This window comes from Cryptotermes secundus, unplaced genomic scaffold (genome assembly GCF_002891405.2).
Source record: "Cryptotermes secundus unplaced genomic scaffold, Csec_1.0 scaffold142, whole genome shotgun sequence".
Classification (NCBI taxonomy): domain Eukaryota; kingdom Metazoa; phylum Arthropoda; class Insecta; order Blattodea; family Kalotermitidae; genus Cryptotermes; species Cryptotermes secundus.
This window is the reverse complement of record NW_019743148.1, coordinates 954,037-968,746: the sequence shown is the minus strand read 5'-3', so window position 1 is coordinate 968,746 and position 14,710 is coordinate 954,037. Positions and strand designations below refer to the sequence as shown.

The window sequence follows — 14,710 nt, the reverse complement described above, 5'->3', positions numbered from 1 at the left end:
GGGGCATGTACAGTAGGCCATGAGTGGCCGACGTGCCGAGTGAACCCAGCTGGACTCCCCCCCCCCACTATGAGAATAAAAAAAAAATGTGTCTTGGTACTTGGACTTTGCTTTTTACTTAGTCGAAATGAAGTACTGTTCATCGGAAATTTCACAGTAATTTATTAAATGATGAAATCATAATAACTGCTTAAATTGCACATTATAAGGTTAAGAACTGTATATCTACAGTTTACAATATTCATAGATTAGCACGAAGGACTAGTTGCAAATTTCACAGCAATTTTGGCGCCCTTGTAGCGATAAGAATTTAAATACTCAATATATGATGGATTCTAAACGAGTAACTTAGGTACAAGCTACGAACAATTTGTTTTCCAAATTTTACATTTACATAGAATTTATGACCGGAAATTGCGTAACTATATAATTACGAGGTGTAAATTAATATGAAATATTCAGTGAAATAATCAGTATATATTTTGATTTTTTTGGCACCAACATGAATAATGAAAGTAAAATAAATTATATTGCGCTGTTAGACATTGGGGCATGCGGTAGCACAGTTGATTGAGGAACTATGATACTAGGCGGAAGGTCGCGGGTTCGAGTCCCGACGACGTGGATTTCTTTAATTTACATAATCCTTCCAGTCGCACTATGGCCCTGGGGTAGACTCAGCCTCTAACAGAAATGAGTACCAGGAATCTTCGTGGGGAGTAAAATGGGGCCGGCGCGTAAGGCTGCCAAACTTACCGCCATCTGTAAGAGGATTGTCTAGGTAAAATGTGGGAGCCTCGAAGTCTGACAACCCTATGGGCCTTCACGGTGTGTTACAGGGATAGCTTAATTTTTTATAATAGAATAGTACTGTACTGTAGGAATAGTAATTTAAATTGTATACCGGAGCTCAAAGTGTAAATTCTAGTGGACCCAATTAAGTACTCCTTGTTTAAAAAAGTGACAATAGTCGGTAAAGTCTAGAAACGACTTAACTATTTTCAGTTGACGCAACGGTGTATTTAACGTATGAACTTCAAACGCATTTAACACTATGCTTTGTGTAAATAGTTATTAAAGATAAGTTCTGTTGAAGTATTAGTGTGCATAGCTATTTATGTAAGCTTATATTTACTTATTTTAGAATATATAACTTATGTAGAGGTGTATATTAATGAATCGACACATATTTTTCTGATACATTACTCACTCCCACCAGTAGGGATAAATCATGTGTTTTATGTAATTAATTTTAGTAATAGTAGTGGAAGTTTTGAGTTTCGCTAATACCAACTAATTTTATTGCACATTTTCCGAAAGCAGTTTCGTCTTCAATTTTATTTAATTAGGAATTTTAATGTTATCCTCTCAATGCTGTCGTTTCTCTTTCCAAAAGCTTTTCTCATCGAAGTTAGATGTGTCCATCATATTTATCTAACTACATGGCTAGCCCATCGTAACATTTTGACTTGTCTATAATATATAAGTTAGAGAAATTTCTTAAGTTATTTTACGAAGTACCAAGTCAATACATTTAGGTTAAATACAATACCACGTAAATGTTCTTACTTTGCGACCTGTCTGCAAATTATTGCAATTTGCTTTGCGCTAAGGGTTATAAAAATAGCATGGCTGATTTGGGTATAAGAAATATGTATTTTATCTAAATTGGTAAGGTGATGTTATGTTGAAAGCAGTCTTCTGGGATTTGGCACCGTGTATATGTGGTGTTAACCGACGTTTCGGAGGAACGTATCGCCTCCATCTTCAGGGTAGAAGGGAAAAATATAAGAAATCCGCAAGCCAAGAGACCGTGAGAACCGGTAAAAGCAGACTGTGGCTGTGACAAGCAGGATATCAGTATCTGGTTCGCGCTTTGATATCGTGTGACCTTAACGTTTTTGTCGTGTGTTTGCGCGAGTGAAGGCGAACTGTGCTGTTGCATGTTTTGTGGGGACATTGAGCGCTAAGACAATACTAGTAATGTGAAATTACGAGTGTATTTTACGCGTTGATTTTCATGTACCTACGGGTAGCGTGTGTTTGATTGCAATGGTTCCCTAAGTGATAACGTTGTGACATTTTCAACGGAAGTAGCATCCACTCGATGAAGATTTCGAACCAAGGACTACGACAAGAGGAGCTCCTAGGAAACCATAACGCTGAGACCAAAACAGACGGCGGAACCTTAAGCGATTAAGGACCCATCTACAGGAGGATGTACGGGGTATTTGCAACAAATCAGGTACGCCATAACATCGGCACGGTCTTGTCATGTCAGTGCGGTCCCGGGCTGGTCATGGTAATGACTCAAAGTAGTACTGTGACAGGCAACTCTCTGGCAGCCTCCATGACTCGAGGCTTAAGTTGTCAGGTTGCAGCTCTGTGGAAGCGATTTCTTTTCTTAGCTATTGGTTTGTAAGATGTCGTTTTCCCTCCACGTTAGGCTCCCAGTGAAAGATTTCTACAGAGGCGATGTCAATTTAGATTTGCGTCCACTTTATACCTCAGTTCTAGTTTTCAGATGTAACATAGCTGGTCCTTTACATGCATTTCAAATTCCACTTTCATATACGGTCTTACACAAGCCAAGGCAATGGTTCTATTGAATCTTACGGCTATACAACGTCTCTCAGTGCAGTTAAAAAAAAAAGGCCATTATTTACCCGGAACTTCTCCACTTTTAAAACAACAATTACTGGTACACTACAGTCTTATATATGTGAAATAGGGAAAGGGCCGCGCCATAGCTGAAGCAGTTAGTCGCTGGCTTCCAATCGCGGCGCCTGGGTTCGATCCCAGGGTCTGGTCAAGTGGCATTTGTGGTGGACAAAGTGGCGCTGGGTCAGGTTTTCTCCCAGTACTCCCGTTTCCCCTGCCAATCTTCATTCCACCAATTGCTCCACAATCACCCTCACCTATCATCTGGGGCTGGTACAATAGGCCAGAAGTGGCCGCAGTACAAGGGACTTAGTCCCACCCCACTAGCAACAAAAATTGGACAAGAATAAATCACTGATTGTGTTGCCAGCTACTGAAAATTATTTTTAATTTATTATTTATTATTATTTTTCATGGCTGTCAAGATTTGAGGCACTCCACTACAAGGACTCACTCGCAGTAAAGTCTATTGTTTATTGCATAAAAATCACAACAAATTCAGCCTCTTAACCCAAAGAAGAAGCCCACATGCATTTTATTTATCTTTATTACAAGGAACTAAATCACAGAACACAGTTGTATACAGCAATTTATATGCATATTTAAACGTGCAATTTAGTGCAAGAGAAGTAAGGTATTTCTTGATTGGAATATAATTAAAACACACTTGAATACGTTTAAATTATCGAATACATGACTTCTAATCGGGCTACATAATTTTCTGAATTGAGTAAAACACATATTTGAACTAACAATAGAAATACATTTTTGTTTCCAGTTAGAAATATGTTCTTGGAGATGATTTCGCAGTTTTCTTTTCTGATGCGGTGTCCGAATTTCTCGCCAGACTTGTTCTTGTTTACAGACTTCCTGTAGATATTGCGAAACCCATACGGTTTTTTGTTGAGTCGAATACAGATATAAAATGATCAATAAAGAAATCTCCTATTTGGAAAACAGTCGCATGGTCAGAAGGAGAGAAACCGGAATAGCACAAAGAACCCTGTAACACAACATATATAATGACAGTAACAGCAAAAGCGTATCTGGAAGATCTATCAGTTAGCTTACTCCTTCATTGTAGAAATGATATTCCTGGCTTTGCAGTTTACAGATATAACGTAAACAAAAGAAACCCTAGTTAACAGACTGAATGAGTATGTAAGCAAAACGATTACAGGCAATTCTGTTGTAAGATTTGAGGCTTTCACGGCGGTGACTATGAAGAAAGCAGTCTTCTGGGATTTGGCACCGTGTATATGTGGTGTTAACCGACGTTTCGGAGGAACGTATCGCCCCCATCTTCAGGGTAGAAGGAAAAATATAAGAAATCCGCAAGCGAAGAGACCGTGAGAACCGGTGAAAGCAGACTGCAGATTTTTCCTTCTACCCTGAAGATGGAGGCCATAAGTTCCTCCGAAACGTCGGTTAACACCACATATACACGGTGCCAAATCCCAGAAGACTATTTCTTCAATTCTGTTGTAAGTTTTAGCAAAATAATGGCACGGAAGTCAGACTTTTTTTTTTTGAGTGTAATCGCCGCGTTTTGAATATATTTTGTCACACGTTTCCTGATTTCTTCAGGATGCACTTGTTTTGGTTTAACCTTGGACCATTAACTGCATGTCATTCTGATGCTCAGTTCAGATGCATAAATGAAGTTTATTCAGTTTTGATTATTCTCCTCATGCATAGTCCTACGCTGAACAGTGTGGTTTCAGTAGTAGTGGCAAGATGTCTAGAACATCGCTTGACCACCATTTTTTTAATCTTTCCATCGGTTCGTAAACGTTCCTTTGACTAACACAGTTATCAGAATAGTTAAAAGTGTCGTTCTCCAACGGATTGCATTAGATCTTTTTTACTTTACCAATCGGATCATCGGTTGTTCTCCACTGGTGCATTCTGTCATTGAAGCACGCATGGTTTTAAGATTTTCAAAACAATTTATTATTGAATTGATCTGTGTGATGATAATAAAAAAAATAATAATAATAACAATAAGGAATTATTAAATTCCTTATTATTTATGTGCCGAGTCAACAGCCGCAAGGCCAATCACAGAGAGAGCACAGTGTAGATAAAAGTAATTACATTATAGACAAACTCAATATAAAGTCAAAGACAAATTACAGGCAATCATTGGGGAAAACACAATAATGTAGAAAAGTAAACAAACAAACAATGATAATAATAACAACAATAATAATAATTTCTTTAACATAAATGTAAGTGTTATTAAGAAGTGAGAAATGAAACATAAATATTTAATTAAGAAATGAAAAGTATAGATTTTCAAAAGATAATAATAATTCTGTTGATTGTACATGCAAATAATAATAATACTAACAATTATACTATATTTAAGAATCGTTTGGGGAGAACATTCCTGGCTCCGGATAGGTCAACATCCCTGCATACAACATTAGCAGCCGCTGCACGTCTAGCAGAGGGACAATTTTTAGATGAGGAGCAAACACTGAACAATGCAAAGTCTGTGATGTACCGAGCAGGAACTCTGAGACCAACAATTTCCAGAACAGAAGGGCAGAATTTCGAGCCAAAATAAACGTGAATAAGAAAGAGAGCATCAAGGCGAATAATAATAATAATAAGAACAATAATATGGAACAATGTGCACTAGCACGGTCTTGTTTGTTAGAATATTATTATACAAAACCTTCTGGATAGAGGCCTTGGCAAAGCAGAGGAAAGGCAGTCGGGTAGCTCCCATACATAACTTACTAACGAGCTACAACTGCTGTAATTAGTGGACAGATTTGTCTAAATATGAATTCAATAAAACTGTCAGCTTTTAATTAGTCTTTACGTATCTGCAAAACTGTATGTTAATTACATTTATAAATACGAGAAAGCAAGACGAAAGAAAAGAAACATTTATATGGGGAACATACAAATATGCGGAAATCAGAATTTGGAAAAATAACAATTATTAACATTTGCGTTGAAACTGCTTTCGCAGGCGGTCTAGGTGTTGGATTTTGATTGCTTTTGTGCTTGAATATCTGCTTAGTCTATTAAATCAGAAAAGTGTAACATTAAATTAACACCGTTTTCAAACCATACGCACTTCAGTGTTGTTGCAGACAAAAGACGAGATACTAGTTTGAAACCGATCTGTAAGGTGCGATGGGAATAGCAGGCATATTGAGTGTAGCAGTATGATGAAAGTAGTAGCCACTTACTTGTTGCTGAACATGGTATTCTGCACTGATGTTGAAATGTCTACCGCCAATTACTAAGGTCACGTCTGGTAGAGACTCAATCTCGCTGCAGTTGAACTGAAAAGCGAGAAATACTCAGTAATGTGACAATACAGTATTTGTGTTTAGAACACCCCCGCAGTGTACTGTCTTGAAGCAATTATTGAAATATTCGATTTTTGGAGTGGTAAAATTTAAGATCTAAAAGAAATATATCACGTACATTTCTTGCAGGTGCATTTTGGAAAAGAGAACGCCTGTTTGCTCCGTTATGCCACTCCTCATCAGGGCCCATATCACCTGACCAATTTAGGCAAATTCTGTATGGTGAGCCTCCGCTAAATTCATTGGAGCAATGTCAGTATCACGTTAATTAATTGCTTTACATAAGGGCCTTCATGAACTACATTTTGGACCTGTATGCATCGTAATATGCAAATCGCCTCAGGCGGTAATGCTTCTGGCTTATATTTGTGAGGTTTTTGGTTCGAATATTGACAGAAAAACCAGTTTTCTGAACGAGTTCTTTTTCTTCTCCGTCGCTCCAGGCAAATGCCACTACATCGAATTAGGTCACAGCTGTTTCATTTCACAGCCTTCCCAATTGAATTTTCAGCAACCACACTTTCAGTCGAAGCTATGTTATGAATTAATGACAACGTAGTTAAATAAACCATAAATACATAAATAAATAATATATATATACATCTTCTGCCCCTTTGGACACTCTGAAATATCTCAATATATGGCACGTATATTATGTGAAATTTTAATTAGACAGAAATCTCACATTGCTTATGGAGTTAATACATTTTTATTTCTATGTCACTAAGTACGATATATTACCTGAATAAGGAATTTTTGTGTCTTATGCAACCTGTGTACAGAACTCATTTCTAGACTGTCACACGGGGTGTTCATTTTAAAGCTATCCGGCAAAATTATACAAAGAACAACGCTTAATATGTACAATAATCTACAGCATCCAGTTAATTCTTATAGTATACGAACTATTTTCTGGCATAATAATATTACAAGACAAAACAAACAAACTCCGTGGCCTGTAGTCCGCAAGCTAACTATACCGACCGAGCAACCGCCGCTTGTCGGCGAAGTTAGTACTAACTTTTGAGGATAGAGGGTGTCGCGTGGTCAGCGCAACTGATCTCCACGGCCGTTGATCTCGGCTTTCTAGACCGGAAGCATAATAATACTGAACAACAAAAATGATTTTCTCAGAAGTAAGATCTTGATCAAGATACCACTCGCTGCTGAGTTGCGTCACACTGAATAAAAGAGATCTGTCCATTTTCTAAATGTTTTGCAGCACCGATATGCATACGTGTTGCTGGATACCCATCCTGTGATCAGTCGCATCTCGCAAATACGGGAAGTGTGGATTTCGGTTTCGTGATGCAGCGAACACACTGTACGTATAACAAAGTAACCTATCAGGTTACTTTAAATTAAGTTCCGCTATTATTTGCTCCACCTCACCGCTTCTCGCGTCAGCCACGTTCATGTTACTGAATGTACGATATTATAAAATATGATGTTGACCTCCCATGACACAAAATTTATGACAAGTTTCTTGAAAATCAACCAACTTTTTTCAGAATTCGGAATTAGGACTCTGTAACCGTCGTTTGCCACTCTTGGCGCAACCGTTGCTGGTCGCCACTGTTTCTATATAACCGCTCTTCCCTGCCCACATTTGGGAGCGACTTGTTTCTAACCGTTCCCTCTCACCTGTTGGGGTGTCGAGTTTGTAGGTTGCTGCCCCGTCCTTCTTATCCACCTCTTCTTCCCCTTATTGTTGTTATTGTGAATGTTGACGGGATTTGGGTTATAGTGAGGGATGGGCGCCAGTAAGCTTATTATAAAGGCTTAATATTCTGGAATAAAGGGGGGACGAACCGGAAACTACTGGTGATAGGTAGTGATTTAGCACTAGGGCAATGAGAGTCAGTCTCAGGTTTATCCAGGCCTCGCGTTAGCGGGCAGACAAGACTGACTAATGCTAGGCACTATAGAACACTGGTTAATGAGCAGTTTTAATATTTCAATGAGTAACATTGGTTCTAATGCTAGTTAGATTCTGACTTAAGACATCTATTTAATATGATTGGCAACTGTTCTAGTAACACACTTAAAAATAATTTTACTTTCTACTTAAACACTTAAACAAAACTTGGAATCACACTAATTTTGCGGCTATATCCTTGGCGAGTTATTAAGCGACTACTTTTGCAGACTGACTCTGCTTTGAGGCAAGAAGCCTTCACAGCTTCAGCTCCCCCTCCAAGTTACTACCCTAAATTCTGCTGATTGAAACAATCTGAATATTGGGAGTTTACTGTAATTCTCACTGCTCCAATCATCTTCTTGTTTCAAGCGACTTTCACCCTTGATGACGTAACGGACTTTTTGACAGTTGCTTGAAAAATTATACAGTAGCGTACTTTGCGGGCCTTCCCACTTTTGACTTGCTGGGTTCAAAACCTATCAAGTGTAACTTTACCAAAGGATCCTGCCGGTCAACTTTCGAACTGAATTTCCTGGAAAACTCTGCAGGGTACTTCCTGCCTTGTCTTTGTAACAGTGAAGCAGGCCCTATTCTTGAAACCAAGAATCGGGCTAAGTCACCCTTGAATGTTCCTTACTACACCCTATGCGTAATTACTATAATAAAAGTTAATTACAAATAAAGCTGGTGGTGTCAGTGGTACGGCTACAACTCATACACACATACTCAAATGCAAATACACGTACACAGCAGGGGAATCCCATAAACCTACGACTTCTTATCTTAAGGAAGGAAGAATTCAAGAACGACCCAGATATGTACAGAAATATTAGACATATGTTCAAGCCTTTCAGACTGAATATATATTTTCTATTTCAGAAGTTACTTTTTACCTTTTCCTAGAGTTTTCTCTAGAAATAACATTGATAATGTACTTAATACACATAGGCTTATTAAATTACCTTGCATATGTTTGAGGAACCTTGGAGCCCCTTCGTACACCCCAGTTTTTCGTTTATCTTGTTAATTTCTGCAGTTGGTCCAACGATGACAGATTTGCTCGAGTCAATGAAACCCCTCGTGTTGTTGACGACTACTTCATTGCCGACTTGCAGGCTGTATGACAAAAATGTGTAAAGCAGCTGATAAAGTGCCCGTTCTTCCACCGGAGTAAGAAGTAAAAGTTAGTAAAGCTATCCCTGTAACAGGCCGTAAAGACCCATAGGCTTGTGAGACGTTGAGGGTCCCACACTATTGTATTGTATTGTATTGGAGAGGGTGGGTTTCCCCATGCACTTAGACCAACTGTTGGTCCATTGTGCATCCCCCTATGATATTCCACCAGTCTCTATTCCCTACCGGTACTGGTGCGTGCAATCAGTCCCGACTCAGCCAGCGAGTTCGGTCTCTACTGGCTCAGCGGCATCTCGATGCTTCCCCCATCTACCAGAGGCGTTAGAGACTACTTTTGGGCGGGAAATGTCCTGAATTTGGCTCAGTGGTCCCCTTGGGACATGAGGTCCTTTTACGTGCCGTAAAGCTATGACACGGGACCCACAGCTTAAAGTCCCTCCCGGAGAACTTGTTCCCTGAATTTTTCCGCCCTTAAAAATTCCACCACCTCCGCCGGGTTTGAACCCGCGTACCCTGAGTCACGAGGTGGGAACGTTACCCCTAGACTACGGAGGCCCTCTATCTAGACAATCGGCTCACAGATGGCAGCAAAGTTGTCAGCCTTACGCGCCGGCCGCCCTTTACCCCCAGGAATATTCTTGGTACTCATTTCTGTTAGAGGCTGAGTCGACCCTAAGGCCGTATTGCGGCTGGAAGGATTAGGTCAATTGAAAAAAATCCAATGACCTCATCGGGACTTGAACCCGCGACCTTCCGTCTTGTAGCACAGTGCCTCAACCAACTACACTACCGCGTGACCCCAATTACTCTTAAAAATAATCTATACTTAAATAATGAAACTGCTACACTGAATGTCGTCATGGCACATTTTCTTAATAATTCTCACTTAATGATTGTAATTAGATTCATGTTGGATTAATCATTAATCATGCTCCTTTAATACTCTTCACAAGTAATGTATACAGTATCATTATGGTTTAAAGTCTCAACTAAAACATGAAATTTAGAGCACTGCATATTTCTGAGGATGTCGGTTTCCACTCCCAATTCTCATCCCATGAGCCGCTCCACGTTCGTTAATCATTTCATCATTTATACTGTATAGTCTCGTCACTGACAAAGTAGTTAAATAAGTAACTTCAGCATATAAACACACAGCATATTTTTTATAATAACATTAAATTAAAGTTCCGTAAATAAAAACTATCACACCACATCTCTTTGTATTATTTACAGCAGAGATACCACATATTGACAATGTCTGTAAATATCACGTGCACCGATTTATGCGTTCAACCGTATATGGTGTCCTAGCTACAGACAGCCGTGGCTCCATGCACTGAAAGCCAGAATGTTTCATATTGTAGAGCCAGGTGAGGGGTTTGAGAGTGGCTCAATGTAGACTCTATTTCATGTTTCGGTGTAGAAACTACAAGGGCGCGAGAGAAAGAGAGACAGAGAGAGACAGAGACACAGGCACATAGAGATAGAGAGTAAGCATGTCTAATAATTCTGTTTTAAATCTCACCAATAAACATAACAACAAACCAAACATTTCCGTGTAATTATTATCACACATGTTTTATGTTACAGAGGCAGTCTGCTCGAATCCCAGTCGGGCTACAGACTATGCAGATTGAAGTTCAGTGGTTTTGTAGATTCCTCCAGACATATTTCATATTTGCCTAAAATATTTTTTTTTTAAATTCGATTAGTGAGGGGTGGAGTCCAGCTAGGCCCACTTGGCACGACGGCCACTGATTGGCCTATTGTAGCCTGCCCCGGGTGATTATGATGATGGATAATTTGGCGGAATGAAGATTGGCAGGGGAAACCGAAGTACTCGGAGAAAACCCGCCCCAACGCCACATTGTCCACCACAAATCCCACTTGACCAGACCCGGAATCGAACCCGGGCCGCCGCGGTGAGAACCCAGCGACTAATCGCTTGAGCTGTGGCACGGGTTTGCCTAAAATAAGTCACGACAGTTTTGTTACACGTGCTTCTCACTTAATTTTCCGTAATTTCCATGCTGTTCATTATTCCATACGTAGAACAGGGACAAAGAAACAAACGTAGACAATTTGTGGACATGTTAGGCCAGTTAGTGAGGATATTGGCTGGATATTGAAAGCTTGAAGTTCACTTGTAATTTGTAAAATGAACTTATTCCGTATGTCATCTGGAATGGTTCTCAGATCGAGTCTGCAGCCTATCAAAAAAATTGGGGAGAGTTTCCCTTGAGGATCCGAAGGTTCCAGAGCTCGTGATCTTTTTTAGAAAATGTATGGTCTCCTAGTTACTAATTAAGCAGTTTACGGGACTAGAAAATAGTTAATTGTTCAGAAGAACAGGCCACTTGAATCTCGCACTTTAGTATTAATCCACAGTCCATGCCTAGGTATTCTAATTTGCCATAAGATTTCCCGACGAATATTGTGTATATAGTTATCATTTCCTGTCTCATCCTATATGATTTTAGCCTCTTAATCATATAAGGCGAAGAGCATGAACAATGAATCTTTTCGTTCAATTTTTTGGATCTCCCTGATATTTCTGTTTCTTAGATTCAAATATTCAATTCAGCGCCATTTTCTCAAATATATTCTTCGCATATAAGATCTAACGGTTTGTGACAATGGTATATTGCTACAAGTATTATGTTTTTGGACATTATACATCGTCCTGTCTATTGTCTAAAAAACCGTCCTGCTTTCTTTTCAAAACAACGTTTCGGAGACCAGATTCTCTCTCCGTCTTCAGGTAAAACCTACTCAGTTGGGTCCAATAGACAGAGTTACCCAATTGAGTAGGTTTTACCTGAGGACTGGGACAGAATTCGGTCTCCGAAACGTTGTTTTGAAAAGGAAGCAGGACGGTTTTTTAGGCAATAGACAGGACGATGCATAATGTCCAAAAACATAATACTTATATTCTTTGCATGTTTTTTTTTTTCGCTCTCATCACTCCTGGAACCTAATGGTGTCAGAAAATTTCTTAAAAGATCTCATTGGATAGGTCCGTCCCTGTGTTCACTTCATGATTGCTGAAGTATCTAGTGCGAGCCCTGAAGATGTCAAGATTGCTTACAGCATCCAAAGTTTCTTGTCACAGTTATAAAGGAAATTATGATGAAGGATCAATCTGTGTAGGAGGCAGACTGATAAAGAATGAGAATAAGAATGATAGTAAGATTTCTTTCCGAATCTAATGCTTTCTTATTTCCTTTTGTTTTCGTTTCTGAAAGATTTTAACTTTTATATATTTTCAGAGGAGTTATTAGACAACTTTTTCTTACAGTTTTATCCTGCATTCTGGTGATGCGACGCGAGTACATGCTAAATGTTCTCCTCGTTTTTTTTCTAGAAAACCCTCCTCAGTAACGTTTAATAGCGTTCATATCGTTTTATTTATTGTAATTGCGGTTTTGTCCATAAATAACGACATCATTGTAGCCCAGAAACTGACGTGACAGTAACATGCAACAAAAGCGGCCTCCGTAGTCTAGAGGTAACGTTCCCACCTCATGACTCGTAGTACGCGGGTTAAAATACCCGGCGGAGTTCGTCAAATTTTTAAGGGCGGAAAAATTCAGGGAACAAGTCCTCCGGGAGGGACTTTAAGCCGTGGGTCCCGTGTCGTAGCTTTACGGCACGTAAAAGAACCTCATATATCCAAAGGAGGTCACTGCCAAATTAACGGACGTTTCCCGCCCAACAGCAGTCTCTAATACCTCTGGTAGATGGGGGAAGCATTATAGATACCTCTCAGCTAGTAGAGCCGGTCTCGCTGGCTGGGCGGGACTGATGGTAAGCACCAGTACCGGTAGGATATATAGACTGGTAGAAATCATAGAGGGAAGCACAATGGACCAATGCAGGTCTAAGTGCATGGGGAAACCCACCCTCCCCAATAACTAACTAACTAACATGCAACAAATGATTTGTCGCCTATAGAACAACTAAGATATGAACCTGTCTCCAGTCGCAAGAACTGCTGAGCGACTTCTGTTGTGAAATATTTTCATGTGCTTTTAATGTTAATCAAGTAAAAATACCACATATACTTGCTCAACTTCCAACTTACGAGTCCAACTTGAAGTTCCATGTACTCGAATCAATCAGTGGCACGTATGTGAGTTTTCCTTTGTAGTGTCTCTGGAACACGCCTCCGAAGATGATTTCTCCGACGTATTCCCCATCAGGACGTCTGCAAACATCCAGGCAATATATGTATATGTATATCAAATTCCGTGGCTTTATTCCACAAGCAAATTATACCGACCGAGCGACCGCTGCTTGTCGAATTTAGTGCCAACTTTAGCGGATAGAGGGTGTTGCGTGGTCAGCACAACGAATCCCCGCGGCCGTTAATTTCGGTTTTCTAGACCGAAATATGTATATATACAGTATCCCAGATTTTATTATATAGAGCATTCCTTTCTTAAGGTGATGTTATGCATGTAGTCCAGGATTAATTTGCATTAATCACAATCTTTTGGGGAATTAGAATATGTCAGAAGTACATATATGGGATGACACCTGGACAGAAGAAGTATGAACTGACAGAATTATAGGCATTATATTGGGATAGAGATTATAATCCGAAACGATTTTAGACATATTAATTTTTGGATAATTTGCGAAATTTTAGACACTATTAATTTCTGTATGTGAAACGAACGACTTGAAATGAAGTCATTCGCTGAAATAAACATCAAGAAATGAAGAGTAATTTAATTGACCGTGGAAGGTTCAAGTGGTTAAGGTACTATGCTACAAGCCGGAAGGTCGCGGGTTCAAGTCCCGATGAGGTCATTGGATTTTTTTTTCAATGGATCTATTCCTTCCGGCCGCACTAGGCCCTGTTGTTTACTCAGCCTCTAACAGAAATGAGTACCAGGAATTAATTAAATAATTTTCCTGGGGAGTGAAGCGCGGCGCGTAAAGCTGACAACCTTACCGCCATCTTTGAGCCGATTGTCAAGGTAATGTGGGACCCTTAGCGTCTCACAACCCTGTGGGTCTTCAGGACCTGTTACAGGGATAGCTTTACTTTTTTACTTTTTACTTATTCCCAAGAATGCAACCTAGGTTCGTGTTGTATAACATCTGGACTGAATTTAATTGTACTATTTACCTGGCGTGATAAATTGAGAAGACACCTTCAATTTCTCCTCGACTGACGAATGTTTCGAGCACTGTGGGCAGATTAAATGCAGCTCTTTTTGATTTTGGTCGACCCAGTCCTGCAACACCATCAGCGTCCAAGAAGCAGATCTCGGATGAGATGTCCGTAGCCAGTACAAACCCTTGTTCCGGCGCATTGAGCGTACTGATCTGATACAAATATTAACGAAGAAAATATCATCAGCTGCAGAAGAAATTCTTGGGGTGACGAATATTTCGCATTAATATACAAGGTGTGGCAATAAAGAAACCGGATTCATGCTCTAACCCTTTATTAAAAAAAAATCAGACAGTCGAAATGTTATCCCCTTCAATGTAGTCCCCTCCCCGATCCCTACACCGCTCCATGCGAATTTTCCACTGTTGGAAGCAGTGCTGCAGGTCATCTTGTGTTATGCTCTTCAAGAGTTGCGTCGCTTTTGCTTTCACTGCATCCACGGACTCGAACCTGGTCCCTTTCAGCGCAGACTTG

At 39.8% G+C, this 14,710-nt stretch overlaps 1 protein-coding gene and 1 long non-coding RNA gene across 2 annotated transcripts in view; one reads left to right on the top strand and one right to left on the bottom strand.

Annotated features, from left to right (window-relative positions):
• The first annotated feature begins 1,771 nt into the window (after positions 1 to 1,771).
• The window catches only part of LOC117283036, a 289,651-nt gene continuing 276,712 nt past the window's right edge, over positions 1,772 to 14,710 (top strand). Inside the window, exon 1 of the long non-coding RNA XR_004514033.1 lies at positions 1,772 to 2,245. This is a non-coding gene — a long non-coding RNA (uncharacterized LOC117283036). The remainder of the gene's footprint in view (positions 2,246 to 14,710) is intronic.
• The window catches only part of LOC111873772 (aspartic protease Bla g 2-like), a 19,709-nt gene continuing 8,166 nt past the window's right edge, over positions 3,168 to 14,710 (bottom strand). The window contains exons 5-9 of the mRNA XM_023868721.2: positions 14,189 to 14,388; positions 13,136 to 13,258; positions 8,877 to 9,030; positions 5,871 to 5,966; positions 3,168 to 3,664 (exon numbers count right to left, since the gene is read on the bottom strand). Coding sequence (XP_023724489.1) covers positions 3,521 to 3,664; positions 5,871 to 5,966; positions 8,877 to 9,030; positions 13,136 to 13,258; positions 14,189 to 14,388 — 717 coding nt within the window. The 3' untranslated portion in view covers positions 3,168 to 3,520. The remainder of the gene's footprint in view (positions 3,665 to 5,870; positions 5,967 to 8,876; positions 9,031 to 13,135; positions 13,259 to 14,188; positions 14,389 to 14,710) is intronic.